Genomic DNA, 26082 nt, shown 5'->3' with positions numbered 1-26082 from the left:
AGTCAAAAAACAAATTAGTTGAGAGTAGGGCTGGGCGTTATGGACAAAAAATTATATCTCTGTATTTACAGGCTGACTAGTGATACGCGAAGTATTTCACGACATTTTCTACAAAATGGGCTACATGTTTTCAGTTGCAAGTCAAAGCCACATTTGAGATGTCGCAAGCACTTTTATAAACAGACTGTGATCAAAATAAAATGCAAAGACAGGGATTTTATTACCCTGTTTGAAAATAGACAGCTGCACAACATGCACATGAAAAATGATATAAATTAAATAGCAGGGCTGTACGTTAAAGTTTTGCACAGAGCAGTGGTGCTGCAGAGGTTTAATGGTTTGCAGCACAGACCACAAAAGTATAACATGAGTATTGAAGTAGTAGTAGTAGTTTTCCATGGCCTTTAAAATGACTCTAGTGCTGGAAAATGATTTAAACTTTTTTTATTTATTTGTTCTATTGATCTTATTTATGCTCAGAGCATCAACAGAGAGGCCAAGGGAGGGAAGGAACGAGAGACACTTTGTCGGCATTATATACGTCTTGTCACACAACAGACTACAACTACCAAGAAGAACGGTGACGCATTATGATCCACTTCACACACGAACTACCAGCAAAGTGCTGGACTGCACATGTCGCTGGATTGCACGTGCTACTGCGGTCATTTCATTCATCGCACAGACTGATTTAGCATAGCACGTGCAACATATAGACCAATGTCACACTGTAGACTAATTAAACAGATTAAACAGAGTAGCAATTATATGTCTCAATTACTGTTGTTGGAGAACTAGTGAGTGAGTGAGTGAGTGAGTAAGTGAGTAAGTGAGTGAGTGGGGCTGGTGTCACTGGTATGCGTTATCGATATAAACTGTGTTGTCTAAATTTATATCTTGCTTGAAAATATATTGATATATCATACATTGTCGTTATATCACTCAGCTCTAGTTGAGAGTTCCTCTTTAAGGTGAGCAATTCATGTATTTACATATTGTGTATTCTCATATGGATTCACATTCACACTGTGTAATAAAATATTACATGACTGATGTGTACAAAGATCAAAATCATGTTTAAACATGAGTTTAATGCTTTTCTTCCATACTAGCTATCTGTGATGTGCACACTTCATCTACAGCTTCTTTTTCCCCTAATAAGAGTCCACCAGCTTCCTGTCAAATGATCCATACCTGCAGTCTCCTGGCCTCTAAATCCCATTCATCAAAGAGGGGTTTACACTGGTCTGCCTGCTTGCTCTGTTTGGAGCAGCAGATGGGGATGTGTGTGGGCGAAACAAGCACCGGGCCATAGGCCACATCTTCTTCCATGCAGAAAGACAAAGACACCAGAAGCAGCAGTTTCCACATGAGGAAAAATGGGGGTTTTGTCTTTATTTGAGCCCATTTGTTCAACTGCTCTCCTCATTAATGTCACTCAATGAGAGGGTACTGGTTGGCTGACTGTAGCACCCACTCCTCCACTGGCTCTTGGGCTATGCTGCTGGCTGCTGCTCCAACACTGGAAACCAGTGTTGCCCTGCAGCAGTGCTGGGATCAGTGAAACAATGAAGCAGGACATGTCTGTGGAAGGCTTTACAGGACTGAGGATGACTACTTGCACCAGGCCTCTTTGAAAACTTTCTCAACATGGTGCAAGGAAAAAACAGGAACCAGTCCAGTCAGTAGTAAAGTAGCAGTACCTAATCAAGTTGGAGCGTGCAAATATGTTACTGTATTAGTGGGTTTATTACTCTAAAGTTAAGTTACAGACAGATGTGAAGCCAAGGTCACATTCCTATTGCTTCAATCAAAATCCCTTCATTACCTGCAAACATGATTGGGGAAAACAAGGCAGTGACCACAGTTGAGTAACCGAAAGCACAACTTAAATCTTCACTTACAATCATGATATGCAGTTTAAAGCAAAGCAGCCTCACTGTTTGGTCACTCTTAACCGGCCTCTACCAGCTGGTGAAGGGGAGTGAGGCGTCAGCAGTCAATAAAACAGATTTTTTCAACATTTATGAATTACTGCAACCAGGTCCTTTAGTATACAGTCATACATGTGCACACAAGAATTAGGCTGATCAATCTAGTAGTGTGTGAGATTAGCTGGAGACAGACAGATATACACACTCACATGCGCCCACGACCAAACACACGATGCCTTCAAGGCTTATACCTGGCGAAGATACACTGAGCATAGCAATAGGACATGCTGTCAAGCTCAGCTCACATCCCAGCTACATCAGCTGATCTCAAGCAGCCCAATCAGCTGATGGAGCAGCTGATTGATGGAAGGGAGTCAGCTGATAGATCACATAATTCCTTTCTATGCAACCAATTGGCAAATCTCATTCAGGGCACTTTTACTTCAGGGCTATTTAAACTGCTTTGGCCTGCCTACTGTTGCTGCAAGCTGCTTTGCAACCCACATTCACCCCAGCTCCTCCTTTTAATGCTGTGTCTGACATATCAGTGTCATTTCTATTTGCTCCCTCTGCCTCAGGCTTTCCTCATATGCGCATGGAAGGGCAGGGAGGTTTGCTCTCTCTGCTTTAGGGCATTTCACGTAGGCACGTGAAAGCGTGGCGAGGTGTGCTCTCTCCACCTAAGGCTTTCTGTATAGGCTGGAGAAAAGGCAGAGAGGCCCTAGAACAGAGCCATACCACCAAATATAATACCGCAAATGGAATTAAAGTTCCCTTTGACTAAAGTGGTCCTGATTGTACTATCAAGATGGTTAAACACATACAGTAATGTTAGTTTCAAGTGCTGACATGCAATAAAACCATTTGTTTCCCAATAATTAATTTGATATCATGATAAATAATAGTGATGTCAAGTTTGATCCAAATAATTGTAAACATTATAGCATGATACTGTAGGCCTAAATGAAAGCTTGTTGCATGTATGTGTGTACAACCAGAAAACTGCATACACACACTCACATAGAGCTCGAAGGTGTGTCCTGACTTGGAAATTCAACATGAGCCATAAAGTGAAGATGCAGCAGAGAGCACAGCAGTCAGAGCCCACCTGAGGGAGTGGAACCATCAGTTGCAAAGTGATCAGAAATGATATATATCCCCTCACTGTCTTCAGCCCTGCTGCTGCAACAAGACACACTCTTACTCAAGGCAGGACACAGTCATACTTGTTTTCTGCACTAATGAGATTGCTCTTAAGCAGCAAGTCCAGGAGACATTTGCAGGTCCCGTTTAACCTTCAGCCACCCTCCACCGTGCACTCTGCAGCTCTCATTTCCTTCACAGTTTTGGGCTGCACAAACTGGCTGTCTGCAGCTCTGCTCTACTGTTGTGAATATCCTTGAGTCAAATTCATGTTTATTCAAATAATGAATGCAAAGGCTTTCCCTCCCTCACCACCCAAAACAGCTCACACAGGAGAGAAATATGAAAGCTTTGTTGAGATCTGCAAAACAGCCCTGTATATGCACAACATACTGAATATAAAGCCTTTGGTGTTTCCAGGCTTCCACACTGTCACAAAAGTCACTAACAATGCTGCTCAAACTGCCAGCTCTGACTTAAACATGCGTATTTCAAGCATGTAAAAAACAACAGTGTAGCAAGAAACACACCCCTCACCCCTTCTACAATAACATCCCATCTTTAGGAGAGCATGTCTTCTGGCTTTGAGCGCCCTGGCTCTGCCATTTCACTCTAAAACCTCAACTACCAAACAGCTTTCTCTGTGTGATTCAGCAATTCAACAATCAATCACTCAGCATCCTTGGGGGAAAAAACAAAACAAGTAAATTACTGGATGTGATCATGCATTACACACACGTCTCATCAAACTGTGTCACATCTTTATAGTCCCCTGGGTTTCAGCTCCAGGAAATGGGAGAAACTTTTTGTTCAAAGAGGTGAAAATACACCTCTGCATAGCATAAAGGAGAAAAGTCCTCTTACCTTGGGCTGAGCACGTCTAGGAAAGGCAACTTTGGGGTCAATCTGCAAGAGGGAAAGCACATAACAATAAGTCAGTGAACAAAGACACAAAGAGAATGAAAAATACTGACAAATAATTGAAGTGGGGAGGAAAGCCATAGCCATCTTGTATGTACAATATGTAACCCTTAAAGGAATACCTCACACAAAATGACCATTTGTATGTCAATTAGTCATGCCGTGTTACCTTCAATTCGTGAAGAAAACTGTATCTCACATGCCATGGAAAGTGGCATAGATTTACTGATTGATTGGGGACCACCAGGGGCAGGTGCATCTGGCTTTCAAAAGGGAATGGGAGATGACACTCCCACACTGGTTGGATTCATGTTACACCCAAAACACACCTATAATTGGTATAACCTATAATAATTTGGTCTAATTGGTAAAGAGCAACTGTTGTATCCATTTACAGTAATCCCAAACAAACTGTGGGCTGAGAGAATTCATTGCCTCCCATTGGTTCAATAAAGAGGCGAGGCAATAAATGGCCATTTTAGAAGAATACTTCACGTCTATTTCAAATCAGGTGGATAGGACAGGGACAAATAGGACACAATTGGCACACAAACTCCCACACACACTCTCTAACTTGCATCAGGAAATACATTTACTTTAACATGTTGAAGTAGAAACCTTAAGTACTACCTCCTCCTGAACATTAGCAAAACTAAGGAGATGATAGTCGGCTTCTGGAAGAAGCAGCAAAGGAACTACACCCCCATTAATATCAACCGGTCCTCAGTGGAGAGGGTGGCCAAACTCTCCACTCCCACATCACTGAGGGCCTGACCTGGGCACTAAATCAGTCATACTAAGTCAGTGGTGAGAAAGGCAAGGCAGAGACTGTATCCCCCCAGACATCGGAGGACATTCCAGGTATCCCCTCAAATGGTGAGGAATTTCTTCTCTTGCACCATTGGGAGCATCCGGACGGGAAACATCACTGCCTGAAAAGAGAGGTTTGTTCAGCTGATCACACCATAGGTGCTGCTCTGCCCTGCCTAAAGAACCCCAGGCGCTGCAAGAATAAGGCCAGGAGAATCATAAAAGATCCCAACCACCTGAAAACTGCTTTTTCTCCCTGTTGAGGTGGGAAAGAGGGTACCGATTACATCAGGTCAGCACTGATACGCCTTTCTTCACCAAATTAGCTCTGGTTCATTAACTGGCTCCAATCAGGATTCTTGGAACCTTGGTGCTACCATTGTAATCAAGGATGTGTCATCAATGAAGGACATTCAATGCACAATTGAAGGAAACAGTAGCAAAATCGTGTATTCATCACCTGCAAACTTTTGTTCTCTTATTACAGTTTTTTTTTTTACCCAAAAGCAAGCACAGACCAACTATTAATGAGACAACTGTATGCCCTTTTTTCTGCCAATTTCTCACTTGACTTCTACATTTTTACCTTCTCCTTCTCCTCTTTCCAACCTGTAGAATATGACATGCTCACTGATGTCGTCACAGTTCGCACTTCAGGTTAAGAAAAACATGTTCTTGTTTGGTTCCAGCTAAGATAAACTTTTCTGGTTGTGAACCAGTTTATTTTTGGTCAAAATGCCCTGAACAGTTCAAAATTAGGTGCAGGAACCAGAACAGAACCAGTTCCATGCTGGTGGAAAAGGGGCCTGAGGGTTCTACCCTCAGGCCACTAGGATCACAAAGGAAGACACTGATAAGACACACATCAGCTACAAGAAACCGGTTAGAACCCTGGTTAAACATACATACATGACAAAGAAACTAAGGTTCTCCAAAAGAAATATACCTGGTTGAAACAGGTTTCCCTGATCCCGTACCACTATTACAGATAATTAAGAAATTAGTTTAAGGGAGAAACCCAACTGTAACTTAGTACTTACTTCTAAATCAGAGATTTCACCCAGAGACAAGATGAATCAGAGCCTATCAGTGCAATAAGACACAGTTGTACTTAAAAAAAAAAAAAAAAAATACTTTATTGGTTCTAAATGTGTCATTATTATTTATGTTCTTTGCTCCAAACAGCGAGACAAAAATGTGATTTTTTTACCATCTCTGTGCTGCTGGCAGTGTGTGTGTGTGTGTGTGTGTGTGTGTGTGTGTGTGTGTGTGTGTGTGTGAGAGAGAGATTTCCCCACTTCTCTGTTTAGTTAATCACTGTTCCCATTAAAGATGGCTAATAACATTTAGAGCTAGTAGCAATTTAGCTCTGCCCAATCACAGGACCATTCCACATCAAATCTAATCTCCTCTTAAGTGGAGGGGGGGTCAATAAAGCTGCAATGATTTACAAATTACACAGACAAAGGGCTAATTAACGTTGTGTTCAGCCTGCTTGTTGAACTTATGGAAACACAAGTCGTTCACAGCAGGATGAAAAGAAAAACTGATAGCCGAAGAATGAAAGATCCTGCTGCACGGTTATGTACAGTCTCCATTTTGAACCTTCCAGTGAAAACTGAATGCATTTGATGTGCCAACTTTAATCACCAGCAAAGGTGTCACAATACATAACAATAATAATAATAATAATGTTGATGATAATAATGTACAAGAGTCAGAGATCACCATGTAAAGAAGAGTGACTGCAAAAGTGTCCAATGGAGCAGTTGCATTTGAACTGAATGTTCATTTCACTACCATAGGCCATCTCCAATGCTGTTTCCATGAATTTGGCAGTACATCCAACCAGCCTCACAACAGCAGACCACATGGAACCAAATCAGCTCCAACCCAGTCTCATTGCGAAGTTATCGAATACCAGCACTTGGGCAGTGACTTCCGTGTCAGACACTAACGTAAGAAGCTGTCTCCACATCGGCACGATACACGGCTGGGCACCACCCATGTGTAATGATGTGCCCAACTGCATCTCGGGAAAACACATCCGGACAGCAACGTAAGTTAAGAGGGTGAAAAGTCTAAGTGGGGGTGGGCGGGAGGAGTGATGGATGGGTCCAACAATCACCAACTTTCCCCCAGGAGGCCGGTGTTCACTTCCCATGTGACTGTAAAGCCAAACCCTTTATTTTTTTAACCTAACTAAGCAGTAACTTTTGTTGCCTAAACCCAACCACATGCATGTGTTGGCAAAATGTAACTATGTGTGCTTGCTGTTGAAGGGAAAAAACGTCAATTCAGTGTTGTACCAATGCAGTGCGTTTATTTTGAAAGAGACTGTATGCAAAGTGTACATTTCTTTTGAAAACATAAGTGTGTTTTCAAAACACACAATGCATGTAACAGGCTGAAGCTGACACAGCATCCCAGAATGTCAACAACAGACACACCCTGGGTACCTTGCACATCATATGTGGCAGTAGAAAGTCCACGACCAAGCGGCAATATGTGACAAGGTCGGAGTGAGAATGTGTTGCCAGCTCAGGACCTCAACATCCAACTTCTTCATCTGCAAGATCGTCTGAGACCAGCCAACTGAACAGCTGATGCAATAATTGGTTTGCACAACCAAAGAATTTCTGCACAAACTGTTAGAAACTTTTCCAGGGAAACTTATCTGCGTGTTTGTCATCCTCAATTGGGTCTTGACCTGACTGCAGTTCGTCATAAAAACGGACTTGAGTGGGCAACTGCTCACCATCAATGGCGTCTGGCACTTTGGAGAAGTGTTCTCTTCACAGGTGACTTCACTCTGTATGACAGACAGCATGTATGGTATTGTGTGGGCAAGCAATTTGCTTGTGCCAATGTTATGAACAGAATGCCCCTTGGTGGCAGCGGGGTTATGGTATGGACTAGCATAAGCTACTGACACAGGCACATTTTATTGATGGCGGTTTGAATGCACAGAAATACCACGACGAGTTCCTGACACCCACTGCCATGCCATGCTCCAACACGTATACTGCTGTTTGAAATCTCCTGCCACAGAAGTTTATTGAGTCCAGTCAGATGGCTGGGCGGATTCCTGTATGTGTTTGAATGGTTTGTCATGCTATTGTAGAAAGTCCTCTTCACAAGTAGAACAAATGGTATTTGTATGAAGGGTTTGTTTTGTACATGGAAAACAAAATGCTATACAATGGTTCAATCAGACTGGCAACTGAAAGGGCAGAAAGAGACAAAGATCCCTCTGAGCAACAGTTGAATAAAAAATAGAAAAAATCAGCAGTCATTGGTAAAAGAAACTGTAAGCTTTGCATCATCATGTGTGCAGATTTAAATAGGAACAGGTTTCTGTTTCAGTATGTTTACATGCACAAAACTTTCCAGTTTTTGCACTTATTCCAAAAGACAATATTCCCACTAAAGTGTTTACATGGCTAATAAAAATTAATATTCTACAAATATTACCATTTAAATGCACCCTTGCATATTCTGATTAACATGCCCTTACACGTCGTTCCTCAAGTAAAAATATAGAAAAGTGAAACAGCTGAAGTCACTTATTTTGCCTCTATGCATCAAAATAGGATTGTTTCAGTTTCGTACAGGTGGTGGACCTGTTGGACAGAGCCTCCCTTTTTGATTCCTTGAACCACCTTCTTGAAAAGGTCACTGTTGCAATAAACAAAATATGTTGCACATATACAAAAACCTCTTGATATCAAATCTTTGATAATGTTTAAAAGTAGGTGTGTTTCTCCTTCTGACCAGAAATGTGAACTTTTCTTTTGGGCATTGGAACTCGAGCCTCACAAACTGTTGGCTAGCATGGGTGTATAAACAGACCTGGATACAGCATTTGCAGCTGTATCCCAATCATTCCTATGAAAGTTGCTCAGTGGTGCATGAGGCCAAAAACCAAAAAATTTACCCGGATGATAAGCGCTTTTTCCAGATCATTGGGGAACCAAAGAGCAAGCACACAAGAGACATCTGCCAGTCAAGCCAGCTACTTCCGGTTTAGCGCTCTTCTAACTTAAATGGGGATAAAATGATTTGACCTTGCGGCTCCTCTAGACTTTTCAAATGATTGTGACAAATGGATTAAATCCTGATAGTCAAACATGTCATTTCGCGAGGGTTGTGATGCTCAGAAGAATTTATCCACTGATTTATAGATGTCTTTTTTCCAATGTGTCAATGAGAAAAAGTCTTTTTAGGCCAAATGGCATTATGTGACGGACCCAGGTGGTGTAATTTGATTGTGAAGGTTGGCTTCAAATCCCAGCACACTTCCTGTTGGCTTTTTGGTTTGTTTACATTCATATCCATGATAACAAACAGAGCTGACCATAAACAGACAAGAAACTGTGTGTCGCAAACTGCCGTGAAAACAAAAACAAAAAATTGAGAATGTTCCACATGTGCTGCATACATGTCCAAATAATGCTATTAAAAACAGAATAATATCAGTATATCCCACGTCTTGATCTGAAAATGCTAAAATGCTGAAAAAGGCCTAATTCAGAATATCTAAACAAAATCTGCTTTTTATATGACCCTCATCAAATTCAGAATATTGTCATATCTAGAAAAACAGTGGAATATATGTGAACATGTAAAAATAGCCACTGTCGAATGCACTAAAACAAGCCTATAACAAACTGGAATTAACAGGCAACCTGTTTGGCTTTTTTGCGGGGAAAACTGGTTCCAGCAGTATTCTCCCCCTGTCATGCAACACTAGGAAAATTGACTACATGGAAGTTTTAATCATTTCATTCTCCTTCTTCTGGATCCAAAACTATTTCAAATGTAAATAACACATTAGATATCTGAATTATACTGTTTGTCTTTATCTCTCTTAAAATAGTTATTACTGAAGAGAAGAAGAAAAAATCAAAAATAATTGCTGATTCCAAATTGTCGAATGGTAGGTTTTTCTTTTCTCCAATTTTATATTTTAGAATTTCAGACTTTCTTTTTTTTTTGTTATTGGTGTTCTACCTTTAACATTATAATTATTATTATTATTATACATTTGAAGATTGTGATGCTTGTTTTTGTTGTAATTAAAATGCTGATTATTAGTAGTAGTGGCAGTAACAGCAGTAGTGATAATAATAGTAGAAGTACTAGTAGTATTATAACTGTTGTTGATGTTGTTGTTATGGTCGTCTAGTTAACATTAGTCTAATTTAATCTGACTTCCCATTAATGCTGTCTCATTAACTTTTTTTCTCTCCATCTCTCTCCTCACTTATTATATTATTTCTCATTTTTATTTGTTTGACTTTTTTCAGTTTTGTTTTCAACTTGACTACCAAACACTTCCAGTGCTGACAGACAGACAGACAGACAGACAGACAGACAGACAGACAGACAGACACACACACACACACACACACTAGGGTTGGGTACCAAAACTCGGTATTTTTTGTACTTGGTACCGATTCACGTCGGTACTACCGAGTACCGATTAACTTAAAATGAATCGGTGCCAAATTTCAGTACCTGAGGTGGAGGTGGAGGCGGAGCGAGAGTGCATGACTCGCACCTCAGACTCAGCAACAATGGCGAGCCGAAAGCGGTCCAAAGTCTGGCTGCACTTCACGCCAGTCGACGGAGACAGTGCTCGCTGCAATATTTGCGACGCAACGTGCAAGGCAGGCGTGGGAAACACTTCCAATTTAAGGAATTGTATTTATTTCTATTTACATCCATTTATTGAATTTTCTAAATAAATGCATGTGCAGACAAAAGTTAATGTGCAGCACTGTTCATAAATGTTCTCAATAAAATGTTGAAAGTGTGAAGTTTAAACTTTAAAAAGTACCGAAATAAGGTACCATTTGGTTCCGGTACCGAATTCCAGATACCCGTACCGGTCTGTGGTAGGGACACACTTGTCTACATCCTCAGTCAATAGAACTTCTTGATCCCCTTCTCTGGGATTACCTGTACATTCATCCCCTCACTTTCCTCCCTCCCTTTTGTCTCCACATTTCCCAGACATGCACGCATGCACACACACACACACACACACACACACACACACACACAAAGGCACACACTTATTTACTCACAAATGTCCCCAATGTATCTTATACCTGTCACAACCTTAGTCTTAACATTATGCTGTGGTGTGATGCAATGTGATGCAATGTGTCAGTGACAGATCTGTTGTGTCAATGTGTGTGTTGTGTTCTCTGTCATTGTTCACCTGTTGTGTGTGTATTACCAAAAGAAAATATTTTTTAAGTCAACTTAAAGAAAACAGTTCTTGGCAGTGCAGAGTCCTGCATCAGGTGACCCACTGGTAAGGTGACTTGCGGGTGGTATTTTGTCGTAATTATATTTCCATGTTGCAGGTCAGACTGTGGTGTTGAATAATAAATATATATATTTTTTAATTATAATACTAATAATTTAATTGTAGGGACAACACCCTTCTGAACTCTCCCAAAACCTAAAGTAAATAGACAGGGGTAAGATGGGCCACTCTGAGGGTCAAATGTTTATTGCTTTGGCCGTTTCACCTCATTCTAAAGGAACTCTTTCACCGTCATCCTGGCGTCAAGGGTGGTAAAGGTGTCAGTTGGAAACCCTCCAGATCTATGTTTCCGATTAACATCCTGAAAATAAATCCAGCGTTTGACAACACAGCCAGGTTAACTGCCAGACCCAGGGGTCATTAACTATGCTTTTAAGCTCACCACATCCTCTGTCCTTTTTGTCACATCTATGGGAGCCTCATAATGGGAAGAGTATGTGTCTATCGCGCGTAACACGTTAAAGTATATAATCTCACAAAATAAAGTTTCATTAAAGTTCATTAAGTTTCCTCCAAAATAAAGTAATGTCTAAACTAAGAGACCCACCTTGCCTCAAACACGCCCACTCAAGCTGGTCAGATAAAAATATTGAGCTCAGCACATCTCTGCACTTTTACTTTACTTCTACTTTTACTTTTCTTTCCTCCCTGTTACTTTTCTTTACTTTTTACCTTTCCTTCTTCTTTCTTTTGCCATCCCTCCTTCTAGTTAAACTCTTTATGCCTGAACCCGTTCCACTCTTAAACTTGGTTCCTGCGTAACCCTTTCTTTTCTTACGATCTAAATTATTTTAAACTTTTAAGTTTTGCTCGCCACGGCCAGGACTGTCTTGTCGGTCCTGAGTTTTCTTTCTTTTTGTCTGTGCCTTCAGTAACATTATACCTGAAGCGACAAAGCCAGCCTATTGTAACATTTTGTTTTTACATGTTAATAATAACTTTGGTAATATTGAACGGCTGACAAGATTATTTTCAACTTCATTATAAGCGAGTAGCCATAGCTAAATAGATAGTAGTTAGTTAATAGTTTCTATTCGGCCTGCAACTCCATCAAAGAGTCATCGGATCCAGCGGCTGCCAGCCACTAGTCCAAGTGTCCACAGAGTAGGGGCTCTTTTGGCTGAACCAAGAGACTTTCTGCCGCCTAATATCACCGACGTGTGAGGACCACCTAAAGTACACCGCCTTCAGGCTCCACCTCCCCTCACCGCTGCGTTGATGTTGAATAGGAGACTTAGATATTCTGATCTTAATTTAGGTTTCCTTAGGTAAATGGTTTTGCGCATCCCTGTATCCCTAATTTATCTATAGTCACATTCTCTCTCACTATCGCCAAACTAAATAAGTGTTACTTCTTGTTTTAATCCATTTATACATACTGTTGATTTTGTGTCATTTCATATCATCCTCATTCATTTACTCAGTTGTTACACATTTAGCCTAAATAAATCTTCATTTATCGCCAAGTCGTTGTCTGTGGATATTTCTTTTGAGCAGGAACTAAGATCACTGTATGGAGAACTCATAACCCAGATACTAAGACGGATTCATTATTAATAAGCGTACTGACGAATTAATTTGTTTTCGGAGTTAATAATTTGAGTGGTCGCTTCCCTCGTTAGGAGGGTGGTGCCCCAAACTTTATTACAAGTGCAAACATTTTCTAAACGTAATTTAATGTTTGAACTAGGGTTGCAACTGTATGAAATTTTCATGGTACGATTACCGTCTGGGAAAATACTACAGTGTGTGCAGTTTGTGTTTGAGCTGTCTTCTGTGCCAGCTGGAATATGAGTGCCGCTTCAATTAGATGCGTTAATAAAGGACACGTTAACTGTGGAGATGTTCTGCACAATATTATGACAATAAACAAAAAATATTAATTTAAATTGTACTTTCTGAAATACCCTTGTTTTAAAATATATTAGTTTCACAGGTATGAAATGAAGTGGGGAAAAATGAAAAAATGAACACTTAAAATGTGCTGCCTAACTGAATTATTTGAACAGCGCATGGTTCTTATACAATTTGCCATTGGCCATTTGTCGGATCAAACTAATTGGTCATATGTGGGTAGGGTTCAGGAGCAGGCCTTGAAAATCAGACCTGTGCAGAACTCTGTAGCAGAGTGATATCATTGGATGTAAAACACTAGTCAAATATTTGTATTTGAAATGACATAAGTGGACAATCAAGTATTCAACAAAACTATGGAAACATATGGTCTAAACCAGTGTTGGGGGTAATGTGTTACATTAATATATTATATTTTAGCAGCAAGGAAGAAATATATCGCCTTCAAACAGGATTTCAGGTAATAATATAACATTTACAATGTCATGTAATGTGTTACCACCCGAAATAAACGGTTTATTGTTTTCATGCATTAGTAATGCACACTGATCCACATCGCTCCACTCCTATCAGTGCGCCACCAGAAAAAATATCATCTGAAGGTTACTGTGTCTCTTCATGTCATTGTAGACTACAATAGAGAAGGGTGCCAATGATCAGCACATCTGGGTCATGTTGTACTGTGACTTATCATGTTCAGTATGTTTCCATTAATACACCTGCAATGTCTACAACGTATCCTGTTATGCTTTTGCGTCCTAAGGCTGCTAGAAAGCAGCAGGGATAAGGAGCTGACCACCGGTTTGTTTTTTCCTTGTTCTGGTGATTGGCACATCTGGGTGATGTTAGTATGTGTTGGATATGTTTCCATTCACATCCTCTACAACTGCAGAGCAACACCAGCACACGTTCTTACGCATAACTCTCTCTCCAGTGATGCTGACTGGCACACCAGGAACCGGCAGGTTGGACTTCCAGCTCCGCTGTATTAATTTGTGCTCGTCATCGTGACTGTTTGTTGTGTTAACCTCAATATTTGTTTATTGTGTTTCATATCATAGGCCACAAATATTTATCCATATCTCAAAATTATCAGACTTTCATCCTCTGCCTGACCCTCCCTGTGTCCAAGGCTATTCATTTATTTAAAAAGGTCTAGGCTGTTTAATTGTTCTATATCATCAGACTATTATTTATATAAGCAGGGGATTTTAATACAAAGTGGTAACCACTGTATGTGAATACATGAATGGGTCAGACCTGTGCAGCTCTGGATTTGAAATGAACTGTAATAAACTGGAGCTTCTGTGCTTTGATTACCTGCTGTGAAACAACATGACCCTCATCCATTTAAAATGATCTATAGTTCTTCTGAGCTCATTTTGGTGAAAGTAATGCAAGAGCAGCGTAATAAGTAACGTATTACTCTACACAGAAGAGTAATATTGTAAAGTGACTAATTACTTTGGAATGAAGGTAACTAGTAATATATAATCTATTACATTTTGAGAATAACTTGCCCAACGCCATTGCATATGCCACAAATCAAGAGCAGGTCTTGTTATAACAGCTGATCATCAGAACACATGTAGCATTGCTACTAAGGCTGCCTGCGTCACCTTCATCCACTCCTCCTTTGAAGAAGACACAACGTAGCTGATGAATATGACTGAGTTGGGCTGACTGAATTAGACATTTGTACAGTGGCTCAGAGTGGCTGAGGCTGAGAGCATTAACAGAGAGGAATATACTTTGTTCTAAAGGTGTTTACGCTACTGCTGCTGCTAACAGCTTCACCTCCACTCTGTCAAGACTCAACATAAAAGAACTGTTAACCTGCAAAAATGGCTGTGTGTCTATAACCATTTACAATATCATATGAGCAGCTGGATGAGTTACAACAGAGCAGCAGCAGTCTCTTCACTCACTATTATTCACTGTTCACCAGCTGAGAGCACTTCACTGATCTCATCATACTCCAGGGTTAGAAAGAACAGATTAAACCATGGCCATGGGAAATACTCAGTGCTCATTGGCTGACAGGCTTCTGTTAAAATCACTGAACACTACAGCTGTTCTGAATCACTACCCAGGGTATGTTAAACCTCAACATTACTACTTTATCATGCAGTGTTACTGTTACCAGTTACCATTTCACACCTCAAAACAAAGAACTCAGTGGTAAGTGTTCTTAAAATGAAGAAATTGTGGTACATACAAAGATACTGAACCCTAATTATTCTTACTTAGGAGTACTTAAAAGAGTTTTCCCCAATTTCCTGACCCTCCTGTATCACACTTTAAAAATAAACCTTTTTTGTTCAACCTTTTATTTAAAGCGGCAAACCTCACTGATATAAAAAGTCCCATACAGAGTCCTGGCCAACATAGGCAGCAGTAACAGTCAGAAACAACCAAAGAAACACTAGAATTAGCGCCCTGCAGTTGCATACTTCTATAAATCTGTCAAGCTGCAGTTTACATCCATGTCTGTGAAAACATGGATGCTTCATACACATCTTCCCCCCAACAGCAAAGAAGATCTATAAATCAGCACAGTTTCAAGGTGGACACTCAAGAACAGTGTCACCAATTCAGTATCTGACCAAATGTCTCCCCTTCTGCTCCCGAGATATGATGTTGAAAAATGGCCAGAAAAGTGTTTTTGCAGAATATTGACGGCACAGTAAAGTTGACCTCTGATCTTGTGGATATAAAATGTCATCACTTCATCATTTTATCCTATTAGACATTTGGGTGATTTTTTTCATACTTATCATGTGAATTCATGAATTATGGCCAAAAACATGCTTTGTGAGGTCACACTGACCTTGACCTTTGACCAACAAATTCTAATCAGGTCATTCTTGAGTTCAAGTGGATGTTTGCGCCAAAATTGAGGAAATTCTCTCAAGGCCATATTGAGGTATCACCTTCACAAAATGACATGGACACAAGGTCAAGTTATAATCTAATCAGTTCATCCATAAGTCCAACTGGACATTTGTGCCAAGTTTGAAGAAATTCCCTCAAAATTCCCTCACAAGGACGAGACAGACGGACGGACAACCCAGAAACGCAACGCTTTCAACCACAACTATCACTGGCGCAGAGGCATAAAAACACAAAATATGCCAAAAAATAAGAGTTAAACAAAAAGGCAATTTTAACACATATCATGTAAAAGATAGCATGCTAAAGACAACTAAATGGCACCTTGAAACAGCCCAAGATCATGTATGTATTTATCTACAGCCCTGTTTATTTTCTGTGCTTCTGGTGAATTGGCACCATATTTTCGTTGCTGATCAAATAGAGTTGGTAGTTTAGGCTCAGGATGCTCCTGTTTCTACCTCACTATGTGATCAGAGAACCAGAGGTTACGGGAGAAACCAAACGTTTTTTCAGCTTCAATCTGTGACTTTACAGTTAACATAACTTTTCAGACACACATAATTGTGTTGTCCTGTTAAACTAACATTGTCTATTAATGTTACAGACGGGCATGACTGATAAAGTTTTCTGCTTAGCTCCCACATTAACGTTAGAAGTTATATTTTAGTTTGATGCTGGCGACACCAGCTGCTCAGCTGCTAGTGAGGGGAGGGGCTGTACCTGCCGTCTGCAGTGTGCTGTGTTCACTTCACTAAATATTTCCAAAGAGCGCTTTTTCCTTTATCATTTTTGACCAAAACTGGCTGCTCTGATCCTCCTGCAGCCGCGCTGGCCATATTACAGCAACAGAAATGTGTGCATGCATGCACAGCGACGACAACAAGCCGGGTTGCAGCGAGGGCTCTGTGCCTGCCAGACGCTGCCTGCACAACGCGTGTTTGTCGGACCCGTCGCGCACACCCAACAGGCGCTGAGGTGGTGTGTACTGTTAGTATCAATACTTTGTAAATTAATATTGTATCCGGATACAGCGTTTGAGTATCAATACTTTTCAGAGTATTGATACTTTTGACAACCCTACATGATGGCATGTCATTTTTGTCTCTACACGGTCGCGCGTTTACCATTCTCCTCTGCTCTCTGGCTCGCGCATGGTGGAGTTCGGCCCCAATGCGCACACACACACACAGACAAGTGCATGCGTGCATGACCCTCAAAATCGTAATCGCGATGACCAGACGATTAATTGCACAGCCTTAGTATAACACCAAGTCAGTTAAACTTCTGTGATATCAATCTACTTCTGTTTAGGAAGCACAAGTGATTCTGAATCAGTTTCACCTGCTTCAATGCAAATGAAAGTGACAACAGGTGCAATGGAGAGACAAAAGCAAGACAACACCCAAAAAGGGAATGGTTTTGCATGTGGTGGCCACAGACAGTTGCTCTCTCCTTATCCATCCTGACTGATTCTTCACTAGTTTTGTGCTCTGCTAGTGTCCTTGTCACTACTGGTGGCATGAGGCAGTACCTGCAGCCCAATCAGGTTGCACAGGTTGGCACATCCATACGTGCGGTCACAAGAAGGTTTGCTGTGTCTCCAAGCACAGTCTAAAGAGCATGGAGGAGTTACCAGGAGACCAGCCATTACACGAGGAGAGCTGGGCAGGGCCGTAGAGGGGCATCAAACCAGCGGCAGGACCAGGACCAGCTCCTTTGTGTGAGGAGGTACAGGAAGAGCACTGCCAGAGCCCTACAAAATGACCTCCAGCAGCTACTGGTGTGCATGTTTCTGACCAAACTGTCAGAAACAGACTACATGAGAGTGGCATGAGGGCCCAAGGTCCTCTATTGTGACCTGTGCTTACAGCCCAGCACCATGCAGCTCAAGTGGCATTTGCCAGAGAACACTAGAATTGGCAGGTCCGCCACTGGTGCCCCGTTTGGCGTTGGATCAGTGATGGTCTGGGGAGGCATATCCTTGGAGGATGGCACAGACCTCCATGTCATATCCAACTGTACCCTGACTGCTGTTAGGTACCAGGATGAAATCCTCAGAGGGATCGGCAGACCTTACCCTGGTGCAGTGGGCCCTGGGTTCCTCCTGGTGCAGGACAATGCCCGGCCTCATGAGGCCAGAGTGTGTAGGCAGTTCCTGGATGACTAAGGCATTGATGCCATTGACTGGCCCTCTCGTTTCCCTGACATAAACCTATTGATCTCCTATGGGACATTATTTATTGGTGCATCCAACGCTGTCAAGTACTGCCATAGACTGTCCAGGAGCTCACTGATGCCCGGATCCAGGCCTGAGAGGAGATCCCCCAGGACATCTTCCGCCGCATGCACACATGTATACAGGCACGCAGGGGCCATACACACTACTGAGTCACATTATGAGTTGCTGTGATGACATTCATGCAGGTTGGATCAGCCTGTGATTTCAATTTTGAATCCAGCCCTCGGTGGGTTGATGATTTTGGTTTCCACTGTTACGTCATTTTGTTCTCAACAAATTATACAATGTCCATCGGTAAAGATTTTTAACTTAAATAATAATTCCTTCATCAAGATCTGGTGTGTGATTTAAGTGTTCCTTTATTTTTTTTGAACAGTGTAGTTTTATTCAACAAAAAGAATATTGTTAGTCTCAATGGAGCGACCTATGGGGGTCTAAATGCTTCTTCAGAGGCTTTTTCTTATGAGTAACATTGTAGGGATTTTAAAGTGCTCATATGTACAGCTGTGAGCCGCTGCTTGATAAATGCACACATGAGAGCTAACAGAGAGAGCAAATATACACAGAAATCTCCCGGCCATATTAACTGACAGTGGCCGCATTTCCCAGATCACTCTTAGCGCTACGAGCTTCTTAAGAATGCTCTTACGCCTCCCGTGAAAGAAAAACGCGTTTCCCAGATCGCTCTTAGCTTAAGAAGATCTTTCACTTAGAAGGAGTTGTAAGATCGAGCTGACCCACTCTTAACAGTCTTCTTAGCCACCAAACGCTCACAGATCCAGCTGCTTCAGGCTAATTAATATTACACTAAGCAAGGAGACGTTAAAACAGTGCGCGCCGTATATATTTTGATCTATTTTATACTTCAGATTTATATTGTTTAGCATTAATTGGTGACAGAAAAGAACAAATTTCATTCTGCAGGGAAACGCGTGTCCTTACTGTGCATATGACAATAAACACTTTGAATCTTGAATCTATATGTTTTATGAAGACCCTATGTGCGCTCAAAGCTGTGGCACAAGTTACGCACCGAAATCTGGCGGAAGAAAAATAATAATAAGACGAAAAATAAGTATGAGGAATAACAAGTGTGTTCCTGTATGTGCTGTGCACATCAGGCACACAAATAAAATGAATCATCATGACCATCATTTATCATAATTTGTCCGCACATATCCCACATCTGCATGCACATATCAGATAGTTTGAAAGGGCGCAACAGAAACACATCCACCCTCCCAACCTGCGACATTCAGATATCAGGCAGCTGACAGGTGTAATTGAGCTCAGCTGGAACCTCATCAAGGGACGCTCCACCCGCTACTCTATATAAAGGCGTTGCCACATCACACGTGTGAGATACCATGGCTGCTTTACAGCATATTCTCGCTGCTAACCAACAGCGTCGCCATGTGCGAAGCCAAACCGTATATGTAAATGCATTTGTGCGTCAGCACTTCAGCCCACTCGACGTGCTGTCAGACCGGGCTGTCCAAATGAAGTACCGGCTGCCCCGTGCTGAGATACAACGCCTCATCAACTAGTGTCTCCACACATCCGGAGGGCAACCCGGTGCAATTTCGCCCTCAGCCCGGAGGTGCAGTGCCTGGCTGCGCTGCGTTTTTACGCAGTGGGGAGCTTCCTGGAGGTGGTGGGAGACGGCACCGGCCTCAGCAAGGCGTCTGTGTTTTTTTTGTTTAAATATAATACATTTCCTTATGATTCTCTTACCAAGACTACTTCTTATTTAGTTGTAGTCTTGTTTTCATCATGAAAATAGGTCATTGACAAATATTTATCGTCTTAGTTTTTCATTAGAATTATTAGAACACACATACACACGAGCAGCAGGAAATTAGTGCATTAGGTAGCAGCGCTGTGTGTGACTTATGCGCTGATTAAGTGGTGGGTGATCGATTTGCCTGACATCGATAGATTTAGTTTCAGCATCGCGGTAGTGGCCAGCTCCTGTTAAGAGCTTCTTAAAGAGCATCTTAAGAGCGATCCTAAGAAGGGCATTAAGAACGCATCTGGGAAACACTCGTATCTTAGCAACCCTTCTTACCAAAGATCGCTCTTAACTGAGAAAAGCGGCCAGTGACATTTAGTGCAGATCTTCCTCAGGCAAACATCCAAATGGTGAAACACAGACGTACTAACAGTCACACCTTAATGAGTGGAGCTCACTTCAGAAACTGTTTATTAAACTGGTTTATTTGGGTAGTGTGAGGTGATGAACATCTAATTCAACCACTGAAGAAAGTTTTCTCTAATGTGTCCTGACATCAGTGTTTCAGTGTGTCTTACCAAAAAGACTTTTTTAAACAAAGTAAAAATTCAGTTCTTGTGTCTGTGTGTATTGCTGAGTATCTTTCAGGTTTCACCTACTCCTCTCCTGCAGTTCCCCGTCCAAACAGTAATCACTTATTAGTTCATTTGCAGTGATTCAGTGGACTGGGATAAATACCATGTGACCATGATGTCCCCTGGTAATTTTTAGCCTTTGTCATATTTCATCCCAGTCTCTGCTCTCATGTTTTGTATAAATCATTTCAAAAATGACAACATGCATATCTGTCCACCAGTGTCCTTTCAATACGCCCACAAGTTACCAAAATTAAACATTTTAATCCTACACCAAAGGGCTTTAAACAAACAACCTCCAGCACTTAAGACAGCTGCCTTCCTGTTCCACAGCACAGCCTCAGACACTGTCTGCTACATTACTGAGCATCATGTACAAACAGTTTAGTGACCACAGCAGTATCTGTGATGTTCAGAGCTGTGAGCAGGCCAGCTGTGCTGCTCACTAGTCTCTCTGGCCTGAGTCTGGCTCACACAAATTAAATTTGCTCTCAGGAAAGAGCTGTGGCTCAGTTAGGAGTTGGATCAAGGAGGAATTGTGACATCATAGTACAGTACAACAAAATGTTTTTAATTCATTTAAATAAACTTAAGAGTGAATTTAAGGGAGAATCAAGAGATGTGTAAAGGCTTTAGTACTGTTCGCGGTAACAAACAAGACCAAGCAGTCACCTCAAGCACAAACCAAGACTTCTACATATAATAAATATGACATAGATTGTGAGTAATATCAGTTATGAGTGTTTTAAATTATAGTGCAAATAGAAAACTTTGGTTATACTGGGAATGAGGGTAGTGCAAAAGGTAGTGGTATGGTGGTAACATGCAAAACCAGCAAAGCAAAAAGTGTCATAAAATGTATTTATTGGTTTGTCACAGATATATCTTTATCAACACAAATAAGTCATTTAGTAAATAACAAGGAGTGTCATTACAGAAATATCAAAGAAATGTTTGAGGTCATTTAAAAACAGTCTCTCCATTACAGAGTTTGTCCACCAGAGAGCACTGACAGTTTTTGTACACTGTAAAATGTCTGAAATATCACTACATATCAGCGTCACTATTCTTTAATACACAAATTTAAGGAATCTAATATGCACTGAGTGGGGGATATTATAGCGCATTTGAAGGCAGACTCCATAAGGAAAAGTATTGGGACATTTAAAAAGGTTTTAATTTCAGCTGACTACATTGTATAAGCTCTAGAGTTTGCACTAAATAAATGTCAGGATAAACTGCCGTATAAAAAGTAACACATCAAACTGAAGGTCAGTGAATATCAGACTGTGTTTTTTAGGTTAGTCTGTGTTTGCCTTTCTGACCCAGTGAGTGTAGAGTCATGCCCTCATACACACTCCCCTTTATTTCTTCACCTTAAACATGATACAACCCCATTACAGACCAGTATAGCTGTGCAGCCCATATCACAGTGCTTATTTCAATACCTGTGTTAAAGCCTCAGTAAATCAGCTGTCAAAGGCCTTCTCAGCAGTCACCCAGGCTGACCTACTTTGTTCAACTAGCCCTGCACACACACAAATTACCTCAATCCCCTGTGTTTCACTAGAAATGATCCATGTGGGGGAGAACAGCTATCACACCACACTGTTCTATATTCCTATATCACACGATAGGGATGCACAAAGTTAGATTTTTTGCGAATATCTGATATGTCGATATATATCAACTTGTTTGGCTGATAACCGATACCAACATTGATATATCCACTTTTTTACCTACCTAACTTTAGTGATCATCAAGTCTCTTCTGTAGTGGAATTAACATCATATTATGCATGCATACTCTGATTGTGATGGTCCACCAGCAGATGGAGACATGAAATACAATACTTTTCAATGTCTGTAACATTCATTCATTGTGCAAATGAACAAAAAGGACACAGGCCAATTCATTTTAAAATGATATTGGCCAATATCAATGACACGCCAATATTATTGTGCATCCCTATCACACAAGGTCATAAAATGTGACAAAGATGGAAAACAATGATGCGGCTAAACCAGGGGTCGGCAACCTTTACTATCAATGGAGCCTTTTTTGGCACACAAAAAAAAAAGAAAACATGTAATGAAAGTAGCCCAATGATTAAGGTAACAAAATCTATTAAGTCTAAACTAGCCTATCAACATAAGTGATTGATCTAAATCAGCATTTACTAATATGTTATACAATCTCTACTTTCCTCCTAGACTTTTCCTTTTTGGATTTGGAAACCAGCTAGCCTAGCTGGGGACACTCAAGACTAGTTACTTCTATTGAGGTCTTGACAAAATGTTGAAACATTTCTCTTTTGATGTCCAGTCTACACATTTTTTGCGACTGGAGAAAGTAAGAATCACTTTAGGCCTAAAACAATGATACCTGAAAATCAAAATGTTAGAAAACAACTTATTTTTAATCTCCACTTAATTTTTTGTAAAAGCCACAGGGAGCCACTGGAAAGGAACTCAAGAGCCTGATGCAGCACCAGACCTGCAGGTTGCCTACTACTGTGCTAAACTAAACATGTCACTTTTTGGTGAACTTAAGTTGAATAAACAAGTGTTTACCAATTAACCTCTTTTAAAAAACCTTCATCACAAAAGCAGCTGTCACTGAATTAAATATAATTAAAACAATGTTAAAAACACATAATAAGCACGTTATCAAATGAGAAGTACTTGCTTTACTTAAAACTATGCGCTTGTCAGACAAGTTTGAGGATCACCCTCACTGGCCATATACTGCAGTCGTGGGTCCCTCTGTCCCGACAGAGGAGGATCTCTCCTGTGTTTTTTCCAGCCCTTTACCTGACCTTTTCTGTATTGTTGTGCCTTTTCTGAATCCAAAGTCTTATTATTAACTGTGTTCTATCTTGTCAAAAATGTATGTTGTTAAGCCTTCTGAGGCAAGTTTGTGATTTTAGACTGTCGAGATCAAATGGACATGACTTGAACTCTGGGAAAGATACACACATTATTAACGCCTCATTTCCACTGCATGATTCAGCTCAACTTTACTCTACTTGACTTACTTTTGGTACCAGTTGCTTTTCTCTAGGGCTGCACCTAACAAGTCTTTTTTCAATTAGTCGACTACTCTAATGACTAATTTACTGATTATTCTAAATATTATTTTTTAATTACTTGATTAATAGAACACTTAAATAACCCAAAAATGAATAACAAAACTGGTCTCATTAATATTTTATTCAATCATCCTCTATAATAATATTAATAATAATAATAATAACAACAGGCCCTATCTGCCAGATACCTGATGAGAAATTACTGGACCTCAAATTCAAGGGCACTGCTGTAACATATACATTAATTCAATCACTGTATATCATAGCAATCCTTTCCCTTAATTGGAGAATCTGAACTTTACTTGATTTAAAACTTAAAGTGGCTGTGACATGGATTTACTTCATCACTGGAGCAATATGCAGCTAAGATAATTACTGGCAAATGTATTTTTGCATCAGTGTGGGGCGAGGTAAATAACTGAAATGATTTACAGACTGTAGAAGTCACAGACTGTAACAACAGACTGTAATGTTAGTTTAAGCCGTTTCCTCGGTCGTGCATGCCCATTACAGTAAACAAAATATATAAAATATCTGAATAACAACGTTAGATGATGCATGCGGTATCATTAGCCTTGCTGCAGAAAGTCAAAGTGACTACTACTAACATAAACATGTTACACGTGTTGATAATCCTGATATATCATGCCTGGGTGGGGACAAAAAGTAAACAGGATGGTGCTTTCTGCTGCTGTCTTGACAAAGAACCCCGGGATGCTTTCGCTTGTGTCTGTGTTCTGCAGTTGTAGTCCTGTTAGAAGTCATTTTCACTTTGTAGGCGAGGTTTTCAGCTGCAGCTCGTTCTCTGGAATCCATGCTTTAACCGGGTTCAGCCTACTTTATTGTGACGCACCAACACAGGTTTTGCAAATCAGAGTGCCCGTTGCTCTGTGTTTCGCTGGACCCTTTCATAGGCAGTCAAAAAGAGTGATGCACTCTGTCCATACACTACAGAGGTTTTGCAGGCTGGCATTTTTTTTTTTAATATGGGTTGACTGAATAACAACAGCAGTCGTCATTGAGGGTAGCTCAGCTATTAAAAAGTTTTGTGCAGGTTGCTGCTTCTGGCATATTTCCAGTAAACACAGGTCAGCAAAGCCATAGGGACAGATATGAGGGCAACATCATCAAGGGTAAGATGGCAACCTCTGCAACCGGAGTCGCCCATGGTGACCGCGACCAGCCAACTGCACCCAGGCGGCTGGCCATGTCATCGGACAAGAATGCCTTTCAGTGCTGGAAATTCAACAATATTTTTCTTCTGAAATCAAAATCTGTAACCTATTACATGTCAAAATAAACTCCCCAGCACAGGTTCTCTGACCAATCAGTGGTCTGCAATGTTTTAACTCTACCTTCTATCAGCTCACTTGGAGCCTGGCCCTGAGGTGATACTAGTTTTATATATACACATGCCATTTTTGCTTATGGAAAACCAAAACTAAACGGTTCCAGCAAGTTGATTCAAATCAGGCTGTGCCATGAAGTGGAAATGAGACTTGTGGTAAAATAACTTAGACGCTAAATGTTTTTGTTTTTTTTTTCAAAATATGCTGCAATGGCAATCGCATTATATACTGGGGTTGCCCATTGATATTGATCGATACATTGATTTAATGATCAATGATCCAATATCACTAATGCAAAGTTAAAACATTGATCCATACCATCATCTTTATGATACGCCTTTATTTTGAAATTCTGGGTTACTGTCAAACAGATCAGGTAGATACTGGCAAGCAGCTAAGAGAAAGACAATGGGGATAACGTAATTTACTCCGCAATAAATGAGCAGTGAGGAAATTGGGTTTCGGAGAAAATACAGGTCCACAGACAAAATACATGCCGTATGTAAACAATGCTGTTATGAGATAAAATACTAAGGACACACGACATACCTGCCTGGCCAAGAATCTCACTTCGCTAACTTCTGGCAGCAACATTATGAACCGTGCTCTCCTGTCAGGAGATGCAGTGACTTTACTAGCTGCTGGGCTACTTTATGTGGTGTAAAAGCGCTAGGGATGCACCGAAATGAAAATTTGTGGCCGAAGCCTAAGCCGAATATTATTAAACGCTTGGCCGAATACCGAGTACCGAATACTGAATATCATTGTTTAGTTTTTCATTAGTTTTTGCAGATGAACCCCCTCCAGATTAGTGTTGTCACGGTACCAAAATTGGGACCCACCGTGCAATACCAATGAAAATATCATGGTTCTGAGTAGTATCACGATACCACAGCGAAAATGAGGCAGATGTGCCTTTTGTCATTTATAAAAAGATAAATCACTTTTCTATAATACATCAATGATATTTCAATGGAATAAATTACTTATTGACTTATTCATACTTCAAAAACAAAATCAATCAGTGATGAACATAGGGGGGATCAAAATAAAATAAATAAATGAAATAAAAATTAACCAGCCACCCTCCTCCCCTGACAAGTAAAGAACAGTCCCTTCATAAGTAAAGAAAAGTCCCT

General features: G+C 40.7%; 1 protein-coding gene across 4 annotated transcripts in view; it reads right to left on the bottom strand.

Annotated features, from left to right (window-relative positions):
- LOC126397419 (RNA-binding protein Musashi homolog 2-like) overlaps positions 1-26082 on the bottom strand; it is a 499199-nt gene that overhangs the window by 467811 nt on the left and 5306 nt on the right. For all 4 annotated transcript variants that reach the window (XM_050056179.1, XM_050056199.1, XM_050056189.1 and 1 more), the window contains exon 5: positions 3942-3983. In XM_050056179.1, coding sequence (XP_049912136.1) covers positions 3942-3983 — 42 coding nt within the window. The remainder of the gene's footprint in view (positions 1-3941; positions 3984-26082) is intronic.

The sequence above is a fragment of the Epinephelus moara genome, chromosome 2, assembly GCF_006386435.1.
Source record: "Epinephelus moara isolate mb chromosome 2, YSFRI_EMoa_1.0, whole genome shotgun sequence".
Classification (NCBI taxonomy): domain Eukaryota; kingdom Metazoa; phylum Chordata; class Actinopteri; order Perciformes; family Serranidae; genus Epinephelus; species Epinephelus moara.
Note: the sequence above shows the minus strand (reverse complement) of the source record. Positions and strands in the feature narration are given on the sequence as shown.